Source organism: Apodemus sylvaticus, chromosome 15, assembly GCF_947179515.1.
Source record: "Apodemus sylvaticus chromosome 15, mApoSyl1.1, whole genome shotgun sequence".
Taxonomy (NCBI): domain Eukaryota; kingdom Metazoa; phylum Chordata; class Mammalia; order Rodentia; family Muridae; genus Apodemus; species Apodemus sylvaticus.
In genome coordinates, this window is record NC_067486.1 from 67,739,416 (window position 1) to 67,755,061 (window position 15,646).

The 15,646-nt window shown below is 49.4% G+C and overlaps 1 protein-coding gene and 1 non-coding gene across 4 annotated transcripts in view; both read left to right on the forward strand.

Moving 5' to 3' along the window:
- The window catches only part of Rubcn (rubicon autophagy regulator), a 57,915-nt gene that overhangs the window by 27,717 nt on the left and 14,552 nt on the right, over window positions 1-15,646 (forward strand). For 2 of the 3 annotated variants that reach the window (XM_052159055.1, XM_052159053.1), the window contains exons 3-10: window positions 1,107-1,187; window positions 2,999-3,158; window positions 3,678-3,784; window positions 6,230-6,392; window positions 7,358-7,891; window positions 11,923-12,038; window positions 14,465-14,675; window positions 15,209-15,310. In XM_052159055.1, coding sequence (XP_052015015.1) covers window positions 1,107-1,187; window positions 2,999-3,158; window positions 3,678-3,784; window positions 6,230-6,392; window positions 7,358-7,891; window positions 11,923-12,038; window positions 14,465-14,675; window positions 15,209-15,310 — 1,474 coding nt within the window. The remainder of the gene's footprint in view (window positions 1-1,106; window positions 1,188-2,998; window positions 3,159-3,677; window positions 3,785-6,229; window positions 6,393-7,357; window positions 7,892-11,922; window positions 12,039-14,464; window positions 14,676-15,208; window positions 15,311-15,646) is intronic. The other variant, XM_052159054.1, reaches the window with a different exon arrangement.
- Window positions 2,401-2,478, forward strand: Trnak-uuu (transfer RNA lysine (anticodon UUU)). The gene has a single exon. It is a non-coding gene; the product is annotated as a tRNA-Lys (tRNA).

Sequence of the window (15,646 nt, forward strand, 5' to 3'; positions counted from 1 at the left end):
ATTGACCTAATCTGACCCACCCCACCCCCAATCCCAATCCTTGGGAATAGAACCCAGAGCCTTGATTTTTTTTTTAACAACTAAGTAGATTAGTTTTAAGAATTACCTTGTAGGGAACTAAACAGTGCAGGGAAAAGGAGCAGAAGGCAGGGAACCTCACTGTATGCCTTTCAGGTCAGTGTGCGCAGAACCTAGTCAGGAGAACGGTTTGGGGCTCAGCCAGTGGAGTGTTCCCACACAAGGACCTGGGCTCCATCTCCAGAACCCAGGTGAGGTGGCGTGCGCTCACTGTGACCCAGGACTGGGGAGCCAGAGAGACAGGCAGCTCCCTGGATTTACAGGTCGGCCAGCCAGCCCAGCCCAGCCCACTGAGGAGTTCTGCTGAGAGATATCTCAGAATAAGGGGGAAGGTACTCCTGAGGACCTTCTCCCAGCTTGACCTCTGACTTGTGTGAACATGTGGACATCTGTGTGTATGCACTGTACACACAAAAACAACTCAATAATTTTTAAAGGATCAGTGTATGCATTCTTGTGGTTGCTACTGGCAGCCTTGTGGAAACAGACTGTTCCCATCCTCTCCCTCCTTCCCTCTCCTCTTCCTTCCCACCCTTCTGGTCTGTTTTCTTTTTTTCTTTCTTTTTTATTGAATATCTTCTTCATTACATTGCCAATGGTAAAACTTTTCCCGATTTCCCCCCCTCCCCAAAGACCCCCCCCAACCCCTCCTCTCACACTTTGCCTCCATGTTTTCTTGTTTTGGAAATACGGTCTCCTCACTGTATAGCTCATGCTGGCCTTGCATTCAAGATCTTCTACCTCTACCTCCACTTCACAAGAGTTGATACTACGGAGCTGTGCTGCTGGGTCCAGCTTTTGTTTCTGTCTGTCTGTCTGTGTGTCTGTCTGTCTCTATGTCTCTCTCTATATCTCTGTCTCTGTGTCTGTCTGTCTCTGTCTCTCTCTGTATCTGTCTGTCTGTCTCTGTCTCTGTGTGTGTGTCTGTCTGTCTCTCTCTCTCTCCCTCTCCCCACCCCCCACCCCCAGCTGAATGGGACTTTGGGCAAGCGAACGGTTATCTGCTCACGCTGGTGTTTGTTTGGCAGGTCTGTTGCCAGGCTGATTACTGGCAGTTTGTGAAAGACATCCGGTGGCTCAGCCCACACTCAGCCCTTCACGTTGAGAAGGTAAGAGTGAAAGCGGAGCTGGCTCCCTGGCCGCTGGCTCGATGGGGTGTGGCTGCAAGTCTTCATGGGTTTTGTGTTGGAAGAGACTTTCCTCCCTGGATAGATGTCACTGACTCAGAGGGAGGCCTAACCAACCACACAGCCTTACAAGTTCATTTCTCCAGGGTGCTTTCTCATCTCCAGGGAAAGGGGAAAGAGCTTAATGAAACTCTTAAAAAGCACACCTTTAATCCCGAGCTTGATTGGCAGAGGCAGGTGGATCTCTGTGAATTCAAGGACAGCCTGGTCTACAGAGCAAGTTAAGACAGTCAAGCCTACACAGAGAGATCCTGTCTCAAAACAACAGCAATGACAAACTAAAAAGTCTTGGGCCAGTGGCAAGAATTTGAGTGCAGAAGTGTGTGACAGGCAGAAAGGAGAGCCGTTTCTGGAGTCCAGAGTCCAGGGCTCCGAGGGCCACCTTCCAAGCTTTGCCTTGCTCTGGAATCTCGTGTCTCCGGCTGCACACAGTGCTCCATGATTCCAGTCAGGGAACAGTCCAATAAAGTTACACCGTGGATAATCTAGGATAATCACTGACCGTTTTATGTATGCACTTAACCTTTTAGTATAGACAATTTTAAATGCATCTAAATTAGATTAATGAGATAACTTCGAATAGCCACCCCTCCTCCCTCATTATTTCTCTTTGTGTGTCCTGTTTTGTTTCCTGTGCATCCCAGCTGCTGGATTTATTGCTAAGATGAGGTCAGAAAGAATACTTTTTTCTAAATATTCAGAGAACAAAGCCACAGGGTTTCATACTGGCCTTCTGTGTATGAGAAAAGGCCAGGACCTGCTACTTTACCTCCTCATCTTTCCTTTCTTCCTCCCTCCCTCCCTCCCTCCCTTCCTTTCCCCTTCCCTGTCTCCCTCTCCCTCCCTCCCTTCCTCCCTTCATTACTTGCATTCATTTGTTCATTCTGTTCTGTCTACTGAGATAGGGTTTCACTAGGTAGCCCAGGCTGCCCTTGAGTTAACAGGTATGTGCTGCCACACCCAACATGTTGTGCTGTAGACATTGCTGTTGCTACTGATGCACTCTGTGGTGCCCATCCCGGTTGTGAGACCTTGTTCTTAGAAATGAGGAGGAGGAGGAAGAGGAAGTGCTGGTGGTGGTGGTAGTGGTTCCAGACAGAGGTTGTTATGACTAGAACTTTTAAGAGAACTTTGAGGCTGGGTGGCTCAGTGGTTAAGAGCACTGGCTTTTTATTCCAGAGAACCTGGGTTCGATTCCCAGTGCCCACAACCAAGCTGTAACTCTAGTTTCCAAGAATATGATGCCTTCTTCTGAACTCTGCAGGCAACACATCCATGTGATACACTAACATACATTCAGGGAAAACACTCATACACATAAAAGAAGCAAAAACTGAAGAAAATTGTTTTTAAGTAAATCATTGGTGGTGTTTTTTTCCTAGACCCACCATCTACACGCACACATACCACATATCTCTCTGGAAACTTTCTGAAAGAGGAGTCAGAGAGGTCAAGAGGTCACAGCCCTTTCTTTGAGTCAGTCCTTCCTGTGCCCTATCCTAGAGTAGGTGCCTCTTTGGAGCTAGGACTCAAAGAGCCACATGTAGCAGCCCTGCTTCTCCGGGATTACCTCTTGGGGCTCACCCGGGGTCTGGTAGAGTAGAAAATCCATCCCTCCCTTTACTCTCCTCCTCCTGCACTTCTGGAAGCCAGCTGGAGAGGATTCCTCTGGTAGCCCATCCTGGCTGTGTCTGCCAGGTCTGTGCTTGACTCGGGCCTCTTTGCCTCCCCAGTTCATCAGTTTGCATGAGAGTGGCCAGGGCGACACTGACAGCGTGAGTGAGCGTGCTGTCGCAGAGCTGTGGCTGCAGCATAGCCTGCAGTGCCACTGCCTCTCAGCCCAGCTCCGGCCTCTGCTTGGGGACAGACAGTACATCAGAAAATTCTATACAGGTAAGCAGAGGCCATACGGGGCTTCGCATGTACTTCCATGTTGTCTTCCATCTCTCATGTCCTCCGTAGAGGACTTCTGAAGCCAGCGTCTCCTAATGCTCGCTTGATGCCATAGACTGTACTGAGAACCGCACAGCCGTCCTCCTCCCACCCCCCCCAGGAAGCACCCCCATGCTAAGGTGTTCCCATGCTGCTCCATGCAGACTGAGAGGAAAGGCCGTGAGTGGGTGTTTCCTGTGCTGTGCACTGTTGGTAGAGCTGGGTGGTAGGACTGACTGACACTCTCTAAGCAGACAGCCTCGCTGATTTGGCCAGAGGCACGCAGGGCCACGATCCACTTCTGGGCCTTTCAGATTTTGAGACTTCTTACCTTAGGCTGCACGAAGCTTGGCTTTCCTATATTTTGCTTGTCCCTGAGTCCCTGCCTCTACACAGAGGCATGCTCTTTCTCAGTTCCTCTTTATCCTGTCTCTTTCTCTAAGCTTCTCTTGAGCACTGTGGTACCTCTTTTCTTCCCAGAAGCTGCCTTCCTGCTGAGTGACGCCCACGTCACGGCCATGCTCCAGTGTCTAGAAGCAGTGGAGCAGAACAATCCCCGTCTTCTGGCTCAGATCGACGCAGCCATGGTGAGGGCGAAGGATTGCCCATGTCTGTCCTGGGCCTACACTTAACCATGATGGGCACTTACAGTGTCCTCTTCCTCACTGAGGCAGCTGTGAGCTGTCAGACTGTTTTTAAAATGCTTGTAAAGAGCTGGTGTGGTGTGTGACTGTGGTCTTCATCTGTGCTCTGTGGCTGCAATAAAACATCTCAACCTAGAGCAACTTGGGGAGGAAAGAGCTTATTTGGTTTACACGCCCTGAGTGACAGTCCACTGAGACAGGAACGCAAGGCAGGAGCTGATGCTGAGGCTAAGGAAGGATCTCCCTCCCTCCCCATGGCCTGCTCGGCCTGTTGCTTTTGTTTTTGTTTTTGTTTTTTTATTCTTTTCTCATATATTCCATTCCAACTGCAGTTTCCCCTCCACCTTCCCTCTCCCCGAGATCCGCCTCACCTTAGAAAGGAGCAGGCCTCACAAGAACGTCGTCAGTCAACCAAGCATAACAAGCTACAAAAGCAGACAAAGACTCAGGGACAGCACCCTCTCCCACTGCAGCACCTCTAGGAGAACACTAGGCTACACGACCATAACATATCGACTGTGTATAAGAACCATGACATGGAGACCTTGCTGCTGGCCAACCTGATGGGGGCATTGTTCTCAACTGAGGTTCCCTCCTCTCGAGCAACTAGCTGTGTCAGGTTGGCTGACACCTGTAATCCCCAGCGCTCGGGAGGTTGGAGGCAGAAGGGTCAGCGTCTGAGGCCAGCCTGCTCTATAGTAAGTCCAAGCTATGAGGTCCAACCTTAAAAATAAAAAATGGAAAGAGGTGGGGAGGGGGAGGATGAGGGACCTAGAAGCAAGAAAGACTCCCTACCCCATTGTTGACATTCAATCCAAACACCTTGTAGAATGGAGGTCTCCTGTCTGTCATGGTTGTTTTAATGTTGACCGTGGTCACCATCCACAGAACACTCCCCTTGTGCCAGGCATGCTGCAGTACTACAAAGCACGTGTTTCCTTATTTAGTCCCCTTGACTCTGGGAGGAAGACATTATCTCCTTATAAAGGAAGCCACTCAAGGACTGGGGAGATGGTGCAGTGGGTAAAGTGCTTGTTACAAAGGCAGGAGGACCTCGGCCAGATTCCCAGAGGCTGTGCACAGCCACACAGAGATGTGCGTGTCTGTCTGCCGCACTGGGGCGAGGAGGAGAGCGGGAGGCCTTGGGATGGCTGGCCACTCAGTCTAGGCCGTGATTCCCAACCTTCCTCATGCCAAGACCATTTAATACACTGCATGTTGTGGTGACCCCAACCTACTTCATAACTGTAATGTTGCTGCTGTTAAGAATCGTGTAAGTATCTCTGTTTTCCAGTGGTCTTAGGTGACCCCTACAAAAGGGTCATTTGACCCCTACAGGATCCACAGGTTGAGAACCACTGGTCTAGCCTAACTGGAAACCTCAGGTTCAGTGAGAGACTCTGTCTCAAAAAGGCGGTGGTAGATGACAGAGGAGAGCACCCCCTAGTGACCTCTGGCCTCCACAGGTTTGTGCACAGGTGAACACATGCATACTTATGAATGTATGACCTACCCAAACAAAGAAAGTAAGAAAACAAGAAGTTAAGTCACTAGGGGCCAAGCCCAGGCTTGGTGACTCACTATTGTAATCCTAGCTCCTGGCAGGCTGGAGCGGGGATTGACACAAGCTTGAGGGCAGGATAGTTTGAGCTGCATCATGAGTACCAGGCCAGTGACAGAGCAAGGCCCTGTCTAAAATGTAAAAAGAAAGAAATCATTGAAGCACACACTTGCCTTCTCACCCAGAGCCTAGGTCAGGTGCTTGTGAGTGACATGCATGGCTTAGACCACCAGTCTATCTGACTTTCAATTCCACATGCATAATTTATTTATGTGTGTGGTGTGTATACATGTTTGTATGCCTGTTCCCATGTGTGTGGTATACTAGTACATGCATTTGTGTGTGTGTGTCTGCCTGTGGAGAGCAGACTGGTGTTGGGTGTGTCTCACCCTTGATTGCCCTATCTTATATACTGAGGCAGGGTCTCTAGGTGGACCTGGAATTTGTTGGCAGAGCTGATGGTAGAACTAGCCAGCTTGCTCCTGAGGCCCTCTGCTTCCATGCAGGCCGCCATGGAGTTTACACTGCTGTTGGGGATATGAACCGTCCTCAGGCTTGCAGAGCAAGTGACCTGTACTCCTGCAGCACTTTCTCAGGCTTAAGTTCACTGCTTCCAGTGGAAGGAAGATACACTAGAATTCCAGTGCAGAAGCTGTGGGTCCAGCAAGCGCTTCAGTGTCATGTCATAGCCTGGATAGAGGGTAGCCACGGTCCAGGTGCATGGCCCAAGACAAGCTTGTGTCAGGTCTCTGCAGTGATGAATCCTCTCCTCCGAAGCCATTGTGCTCCACTCTGAAATGGTTTGGTTTTGCTTTGTTTTGTTTTAGTTTGCCAGAAAGCAGGAGAGCCCACTGCTGGTCACAAAGAGCCAGAGTCTGACCGCTCTGCCTGGTTCCACATACACTCCTCCAACTAGCTATGCTCAGCATTCCTACTTCGGGTCGTCCTCCAGCCTTCAGCAGTCCACGCCACAGTCCTGCCACAGCTCAGGTATGGGCCATGTGGGATTGCTGCGTGTGTTTTAGGCCTGGGAAGTAGAGGCCTTCTGGGAGTGCTCACAGGCCAGAACTTACCTGCCTTTTGTTTTTTTAACCTCATCCATCCTCCTTCCTTCCTTTCTTTTTCCTTCCTTCCTTCCTTCCCCCTCCCTCCCTTCCTTTTTTCTTTCATTCACGTGTTCATTCTGTTCTGTTTACTGAGGTAGAGTTTTACTAGGTAGCCCAAGCTGGCCTTGAAAATGTAGTTAGATATAGTGGTGGGAATGGGCAGTCCTTATATGTATCTTCACGTGTCTGGAAAGCAGAGAGCCTTTGAGAGTAACTGGGCTGGTGTAAGTTGTCAAACTCCATGTCTGTGTAATAGGCACCATAAAAAGGTATGTAGCAGCAGCTGCTCGATGTGGTACACGGCTGTGCAGCACTCAGAAGACATACAGGAGAAGCCAGTTACAAGGGCCAGGGAATCCAGGGCTACAGAATGAGGCCCTGACTTACGAAACCAAATGCAAAGTGATCCATCAGCTGGCAGAAATGGTTTTGTAGCATTATTAGGGCAACAGGGCATAGTTAGAGCTTCTGAGCTTCTGCTCCACGCTGCAAATGAGGTCTCTGGTTGCCGGCATTCTTTAGAGGACCTGCGCCGTGCTGGGTTCTGTTTGAATCGGTAGAATCTGTAGAATCAGTTTGAATGTATTACTTCAGTTGATCTTTAAAACAGTCCTGTGAGGTTGCTGTTTTCGTGATTTCTCTCACTTTCAGTTGAGTGATTTGTGCTGAGAAGCAGGAAAGCCACTAGGTCAAGTACCTGTGCCCTCACCGTGGCTGCTTCCAAACCAGCTACTTTAGGCCGACTTCTTCTGTGTGACAAGTGTCCTGAGCACCCTTGCCTGTGGGCCTGTGCACCACCGTGGAACTCCAGATCTCCTTTCTCTCCCCTTACCCTTTTTTATATTCCAGAGAGAAGATCTACTTCCTTTTCACTCTCTGGCCCTTCCTGGCAACCTCAAGAAGACAGAGAATGCCTCTCACCAGCAGAGACTCAAACCACCCAAGCTCCGCTGCCTTCAGACTCCACTCTAGCCCAGGATTCCCCACTCAGCGCACAGGAGATGAGCTCCAGCACTCTGACTAGCCCCCTAGAGGCATCCTGGATCAGCAGCCAAAATGACTCCCCAAGTGATGTCAGTGAGGGGCCGGAGTACCTGGCCATTGGCAACCCAGCCCCTCATGGCCGGACCGCCAGTTGCCAGAGTCACAGCAGCAACAGTGAGAGCAGCAGCTCTTGCTTGTTCTCCTCCAGCAGCTCTCTAAAGCCAGCGTCTGCTGCCTCCTCTCTAGGGGACCAAGAGGCAGGCGGGCAGGGGCAAGCAGGCAGCGTCCCTCGCAGGTCCAGCTTCTCAGAAGGGCAGACAGCCTCTGTCACCAGCGGGACAAAGAAGAGCCACATTCGCTCCCACTCGGATACCAACATTGCCTCCCGAGGAGCCGCAGGTAAAGATGAGCAGCCGCTCCTGGTTAGCAGTGCCCCCCCAACCCCTATTCTAAGGGAGGGAGGGCTTGCTCATGAGGCTTTCCTATGGCAGAGAGAAGAAATGTTCCTGCGCGGCATGATGCTCTGCTCTGTCATGAAAGACATTTATCGTATAGTATGAGTAGGTCGTATACTTTCCTTTACATGATGTTGGTACTAAATGCTTCCCTGATTCTTCCATAGTTCCTTGCACTGGGATAGTATGAGTATTGAAGTTTTAAATTTGACTGAATCTCTGACTTCAGCAGAGTCTTAATGAGGCTTACAGATAATCCTACTAGGTCCTTTTGTTGTGATCCCTTAGAGGTTTGAACAGGATACAATACTGAAGCAGAGGACTGTTAGTTTCCTGACTCTATTAACAGGGTTAATAGTGAGCATGGGTGGGAGATGTGACCTTGGACTCCATAGACACAGGAGGCTGTCAGAGATGGGCGTTCACCCTGCACACCTCCCCACCCCCGCCCCCATCCCCAACAGGAAGGCAGCTACTAGCTGGGTAGAAGCAAGCCTAGGTGGTGAGGTGCGGGTCCTGCGTCCGCCCCACCTTGCCTGTCTCCCTGGGGTAACCTGGGTCTGTCCGCTTTGTTTGGGCATCACTTGTGGAAGAACATCCTTACAGTAAGTATAACACTGATTTTTGTGCTCAAAGCCATTATGGGTCAGCAAAGATTCAAAATTAATACAAATAAAATAGGAAGTATTTAATGAGACAAAGGAGATTTCCTTTGGCAGTTGGAGTTGCCCTTGTCTCTGTAATTTCTAGAAAAATGAAAGCTCAGGGCGTCAACTAAAATCTGAATAACAAATGTTCATCTGTTTTCCTTCAAGAATTTAACATGACTTGTTTGAACTCCTTAGGAGAAAAATCTCCAAATCAAAGTTTCTTTCCATGAATGTTCTCACTGGTAGAGTGTTGTGGTTGGATTCTCAAGCCACATCTCCTGGAGCCCTGGCGTCTGCTCTACATGAGGGCAGTGGTCTTTGAGCTTACAAAACTTCCCTGCTCCCCACATCCCAGTGTTTATTTTAATGGAACCCAAGGCCTTATTCCTGCTGGGCAAGAGCTCTACAGAGCGACATTCCCAGCCTCCCTGGCTCCATTCTTGAATCTGTGTGGATTCCAGAAACTATGGTAACCTGCATGGGAAAAGGGAGCCGGGAAAAACCAAATCTGTGCAGAAGGGTCTGAGCATGGGTCTTGTAGCTTCTTGTCCGAGTCACCCCTCCTTTAGCCCAAGTGGTCCCTTTTGGGAGTTATGTCACCATTTCTGCCAGTTAAAAGTCACGGGTTGTTTGGGTTCCCCCGCCTCTAATCCTGTTTGTTCTGTCTGGATTCTCCTCTGCACCTCTTTACCTGCAGGAGGCCCCAGGAATATCACCATTATAGTTGAAGATCCCATTGCAGGTTTGGGAGCCAGTCCCCCACCTCTCCGTCCTCTTGTTCCTCTGTGACCACCTCACTTAGTTCAAAATCCTTTCCTTTTCCAGTCTGGTGTCAAATCAAGTCTGGCTAGTGGGACCCTGTGACCCGCTGTAAGTGGATACTGGTATTTCACATGATGCGTGTCATGCTCTAGACATGCTTCCAAATGCCCGAGTCACTCTACCAATAGCTTCTGGGAGCCATAGTCAGGATAAAGCAATTCCGCTTTGCCCAAGGGTGAAACAGCGGCCTGCTGTTTGACTACAGCCTCATGGTGGGTCGGTGGCAGGGCATGTTTTAACTGAAGACTGACTGGATTATTCCCTTGACTTAACACCAGAATGTGTCTTATTCCTCGCATCCTTGCATGGGTCTTGCCTGATCAAGAGTCCCTGTTTCCTCTTCCTTTTCGGTCTTCATTCCCTTGTGTGCCTGCATACCCCATGCTAATCATGGACCATTTTCTAGTAATTCTCTTTCTCCTCTTTCCCTCTCTTGGTGGTTTTAAACTGAGATTTGTGTTCTGAGTACTATAGAGATGGAGTTATTAATGTCTGGCCCTGTTAGTAAAATAGTGGTGAGAGAAGACCAGGAGCCAGAACATGCTAGTAATGGAGCGGTCACTGACTGGTATGTTATCTTGGGTGAGAGAAAATTAAAGAAGGAACTGCAGGACCTTAGGGAGAAGAAACAGAGAAAACAGATTGTGTGTGAGCAAAAGGAAGTGCTGAGTCAGTTGAATGATGCCCTTCGGAGGTGGGGACTCAGGACAGAGACCCAGGGGCTCACAGAGCCAAAGACACAGGAATGGTGTTGCAGGTTATATGGTGTGCCATCTGGCTAGGCATAGGACCATCTCTTCCATAGTTTCTTGTCAAGGCACCAGGCACCGTGGTGATTTGATTGCTGGCTTTTCCTTACTTGGGTAGACAGAAGTGAAGCCTGCTGCCAGACCCACAAGAAGGGTACAAGATTACTTTGTGCCTAGCACCTGACAGCTCGGCATTATTTATCAGTGGGAACAGTTGGATGTGGTGTAATCATCTGCTCTCCAGAGCATATTGCTCATGTCTCGGGCGTCTACTACTTTTCCTGCTGGACATTTTGTTTGTTTGTTTGTTTGTTGTTTTGCTTGTTTGTTTTTTGAGGCAGGGTTTCTCTATGTAGCCCTCGGTGTCCTGGAATTCACTCTGTAGACCATCAGTTTCTCATATTTTATGAGCCCTTTGCCAACCTCCTTGTTTGTGAGACAAGATTTTGCTATGTAGTCCAGGTTGAACTTGAGTTCACTATGTAACCGGTCCTGGCCCCAAAGCACATGGCATTTGTCTTTACAAGTGCTAGGCTTGCAGCCGGGTGTGAGCATGCTCAGTCGCTCTGCTGGCTGAATCCTCTGCTTTTGAAGCCATCGTCCTTGGCTTCTCCAAAATTGACTTGATATTTCTTTTAAACCCTTTGCTGAGTTTCATTTACCTTTAGGGAAGGTAAATTTTCTGATACTGTTTTAAAACTTATTGTCAAACACTTAGTGGTTAGTGTTTAAAACTAGAAAGTTTTTGTTATACCCATTTTTTATTTTATCATCTAAAGACTGTCTTTTAAACTAGTTTGTCAAGAAGTTAGTGATTAGCTGGTACTTTTGTAACTGGTTTAAAAGATGGAGAAAAAGGAAACTAGAAGCCATTTTGATTTGTTTTCACCTCGGCATCCTTCCCCTTGGACACACTGGCATCCCATCCCCTCTACATGTTCTGTGTTCTTGTACTATTGTGAAGGCTTTGGGAATGAGAGAGTTAATGTTGTATCTGTTGCTCACTTGTGTGTGTGTTTTATTTCCTGCTGTGTTCACTGACACTATACTCCTGCAATGATAAGTTGAATTTGAGAGACCCCTTCCCTCCTCTGGCCAGAGCAGCGCAGTCAGCGCCCCAGCTCTCTGTGCATGGAGAACAGTGACTGAGCGCTGGGAAGGCCAGGGCTGAAACTGCCCTGCCCTGCTCTCTCCTCCAGCCTGTTGAGCCCATTTCTCTCAGCCTGCCCTTCTGCCATCCACAACATTGCACTCCCTGTGGTCCTCGCTGACCTATGGTTCCCGCCCTCTCTTATGCTCTGGGTGCTACCATGTGCGTCTGCCCGTAGTACCAAAGGGGAGGGCAGCCCAAGTGAGCGAGAGCTGTGACTGTGAGTCTTTGTGCAATTTGCAGGAGACACATTCCACGTGGGAATCAGTCCTTTCCCTCCACTCAGCAGTGTGTTAGTTCTCTTTTCCTTTTCTGCAGACTAGGAGGGACAGTGTATTACGGACAAATTTAGATAGTAAAAGGGTTAATTTCTAGGATCTCACATTTATTCCACCATTCTCCTTCCAAGAGGTTTGGTGCTCTGCCACTCTTAAAGAGTCTAAGTAATGTCAGTAGAAGATAGATGCCTTTTACCCAGTCCCCCCTTACCTGGGAAGAGTTGAGAGTGCCTTTAATAGTGAGATCAGACTTTTTAAAGAAGCATGGTTGTTACAAGTTTTTGTTTGAAGACTGAAATTTTATATCCATACTCCAATCCCCACAGAGGGTGGTCAGTACCTCTGCTCAGGAGAAGGCATGTTTAGAAGACCGTCAGAAGGACAGTCCCTCATCAGTTACCTCTCTGAGCAAGACTTTGGCAGCTGTGCAGACCTGGAAAAGGTGAGGCACTCAGAGGGCAGATGAGCTTGTGCAGTGTGGGACCTGGCCTGTAGGATCTCGTGCAGCAGGGACCTGGTCTGTGGGATCTCGTGCAGCAGGGGATCTGGCCTGTGGGATCTCGTGTAGCAGGGGATCTGGCCTGTGGGATCTTGTGCAGCAGGGGATCTGACCGGTGGGATCTCGTGTAGCAGGGGATCTGGCCTGTGGGATCTCCTGCAGCAGGGGATCTGACCTGTGGGATCTCGTGCAGCAGGGATCTGGCCTGTGGGATCTCGTGCAACAGGGGATCTGGCCTGTGGGATCTCGTGTAGCAGGGGATCTGGCCTGTGGGATCTCGTGCAGCAGGGGATCTGACCTGTGGGATCTCGTGCAACAGGGGATCTGGCCTGTGGGATCTCGTGTAGCAGGGGATCTGGCCTGTGGGATCTCGTGCAGCAGGGGATCTGGCCTGTGGGATCTCGTGCAGCAGGGGATCTGACCTGTGGGATCCCGTGAAGCAGGGATCTGGCCTGAGGGATCTCGTGCAGCCAGGATCTGGCCTGTGGGATCTCGTGCAGCGGGGACCTTGCCTTTGTGGTCTCGTGCAGTGTGGGATCTGGGTGAATGGTCTCTGCTGCCACAGCTCTACTGAGATCCCGAGTACTCGGAGTAACTGAGCTACAGTGAAGCTCAGCGACCTCTTCTGGGGACTCTTCAGGGGGCAGTGTGCTCCTCAGGGGGGGTGTGCTCCTCAGGGGGGGTGCTCCTCAGGGGAGGGGTGCTCCTTGGGGGGAGGGGTACTCCTGGGGGAGGTGCTCCTCAGGGGGGGGGTGCTCCTGGGGGGGGTGTGCTCAGCTTGTTCACTGACCCCATGACCTCACATAAATACTTCTTCTAGAATCAAGGTCTATTTTTTGGTTTGTTTGCTTTGTTTTTCGAGACAGGGTTTCTCTGTGTAGCCCTGGCTGTCCTGGAACTCACTTTGTAGACCAGGCTGGCCTTGAACTCAGAGATCCTCCTGCCTCTGCCTCCTAAGTGCTGGGATTAAAGGCGTGCACCACCACCCTTTTCTAAATAAAGTTCTATATTTATTCCTGGGCTCAAATATGTGTGCATAATAGCTGTGCACTAGTCTTTTATGCTGGGACATGATACTTATCTTACTCCTGTGTATATGGGTATATGACTTTAGGAAAAGAGCCTGTTTGGATTTCTGCCGTGTTCTCTCCTTTCATTAGCCTTTGCTTCAAGCATGATGACCTGGCTTCATCAGCTTAATTAGTAGTGAAGAGTGTACTGTCTATCAGCAACATCCGGAAAGAACTACAGTGTCTAAAAGCATTAGACACAGATTCAGTACAACTATAAACAACAGTTTGCTGTTGGTTTTGAGTCAGGATTTTACTATGCAGCCCAGACTAGCCTCAAACCTTAGATTCCTCCTGTCTCTGACCTATGGGGCAGATTACAATTGTGTGATATTATACCCTTGAATTTTTTTTTTTTTTTTTTTTTTTTTTTTTTTTTTTGGAGACAGGTTTCTCTCTGTAGCCCTGGCTGGCCTGCAACTCACTCTGTAGACCAGGCTGGCCTCGAACTCAGAAATCTGCCTGCCTCTGCCTCCCAAGTGCTGGGATTACGGGCGTGCGCCACCACACTCAGCTTTGAATAATTTTTAAAAGCAGCCATAAGAAAACAGCAGCTGATGAAACCTCAAGTTTTATCTTTTTCAGAAGTTGACTCAGTTCAGTTTGTTTCATTCTTAGAAGCCATGTCATCAGAATTCTCTAGAAGATCTGGAAGTGTCTCATCTTCTCAGGAGCAGGGGGGCGGGGGGGGGGGGCGGGGCAGAGCTTCAGCTAGCCAGACCACGTGCTGGTCTGCATTCCACGGCGGTGCTGTCCGTTGCATTTTCTCAGTGGCCTATAGTGGTGGAAAAATTTGCTGCCAGACACGTGAGTCAACATTAGGGCTGTGGAGGTGATTCCTCCATGTGTAGATAATCACATTAGCATCGGGGATCCTGTTTTGTGTCGACCCTCTTTAAGGAACTATGGTTTTCGTCGTCTGCTGTGGCTGCTCTGTGAGCTACATCTTTCTTCAAGCAATTCCTCTCTCACCAATGTGCCCGGTGCTTGCAGTTTGGTAACTTTTTTTAAACCATGGTTTCTTTCACTTTATTGAGTGGAGCACCAGGGAGTAAGGCTGGCACTGAGATCTTGGGCTGAGAGCTGCTGCGATTCTGTTCTCATTTTTATACAGAACATGGAACAGATAAAATAGTCATGGCCGGAGACTCTAGGGCAGGTTGTGTGCCCGTCTGCTCTCCTTATGCCAGACAGGTGTATTTCCCCTGGTGTTTCACTTCCCCACAGTATGCTCAGCAAGGTGCTCCATACTTTTAGTCCCCTGACAAGCAGCTTCTTGTGGTGTCCTCCTTCCTCCAGGAAAACGCCCACTTCAGCATCTCTGAGTCCTTGATTGCCGCCATCGAGCTGATGAAATGCAACATGATGAGCCAGTGTCTAGAAGAAGAAGAGATAGAGGAGGAAGATGGTGACAGAGAGATCCAGGAACTGAAGCAGAAGATCCGCCTTCGGCGCCAGGAGATCCGCACCAAAAGCTTGCTCCCTGCATACCAGGAGACTGAGGCTGGAAGTGAGTGTGACCCCTGTGTGCACGCCTGTGCCCTGTGTGCACACCTCTTTACGGCTTCGCAAAGCTCGGGCCATGTGGCCTCTCACCTCTGCTCTCTGTGTGCTGTGTTCTGACAGCTCGGGGTTCCTCTGCTGCTAGAAGGTAGTCCATGGTGCTCTGTGTTGTTGGTGGTGGGGTTTTTTTCCCTTGATAGACTAAGAATACTGCTAGAACTCATGTTTCCTACATCAAAAATAGCTTTATTTCAAAATGGGCTTCCAAGGTGAGACAGGGAAGGGTAAGAGGAAGGAATGTAATGAGATGAGATGTCTCTCCAAAGAGACGGCGGGTGGTAGAGAGCACTTGCTGCTCCTCCAGAGAACCCACATTTGGTTCCCAGGAGTCACAGATGGACTTCTCCAAAGTTGAATGAACCAGCAAGAAGTGCAAGTTCTGCTGTATTGCTTCAGTCCCAGCCAGGTTCTGTTCTCTTTCCTCTGTTAAAGTATGGCTCCTTTATCCTGTCCATGACTATGACGACCTTAATATCACAGGCTTCCGGGTCACCTCCAGCAGCTCCCAGTTCAGTTCACGTGATTCTACACAGCTCTCAGAGTCCGGCTCTGCTGAGGATGTTGACGAATTTGAAATCCAAGGTAAGAAATGACAGCCTATTCCAGGGAGTGTTTATTACTTGCTTCTTCTCATTTGAAATACTAGGCTGAGTGACCCTGAAGTAGAAGATCTTCACTATGACCCATTACGGAGCACTGTTAGTTACCATAAGAAATGGCTACTCTTGCTAAAACATAGCCCCATTAACATGCATGCAGATGGTAGCCTTGATCAGAAGGGGGCCCGCTGTTGGCATCACCCTGACTCTCTGTCCTATGTCGTCATCGGTACCTTTCTCTTGGGTCCTTACTATTGCTCCTCCTGGCTGAGCCAAACCACATAAATTAGACTGTCTCCCTATGCTCCACAACACCATG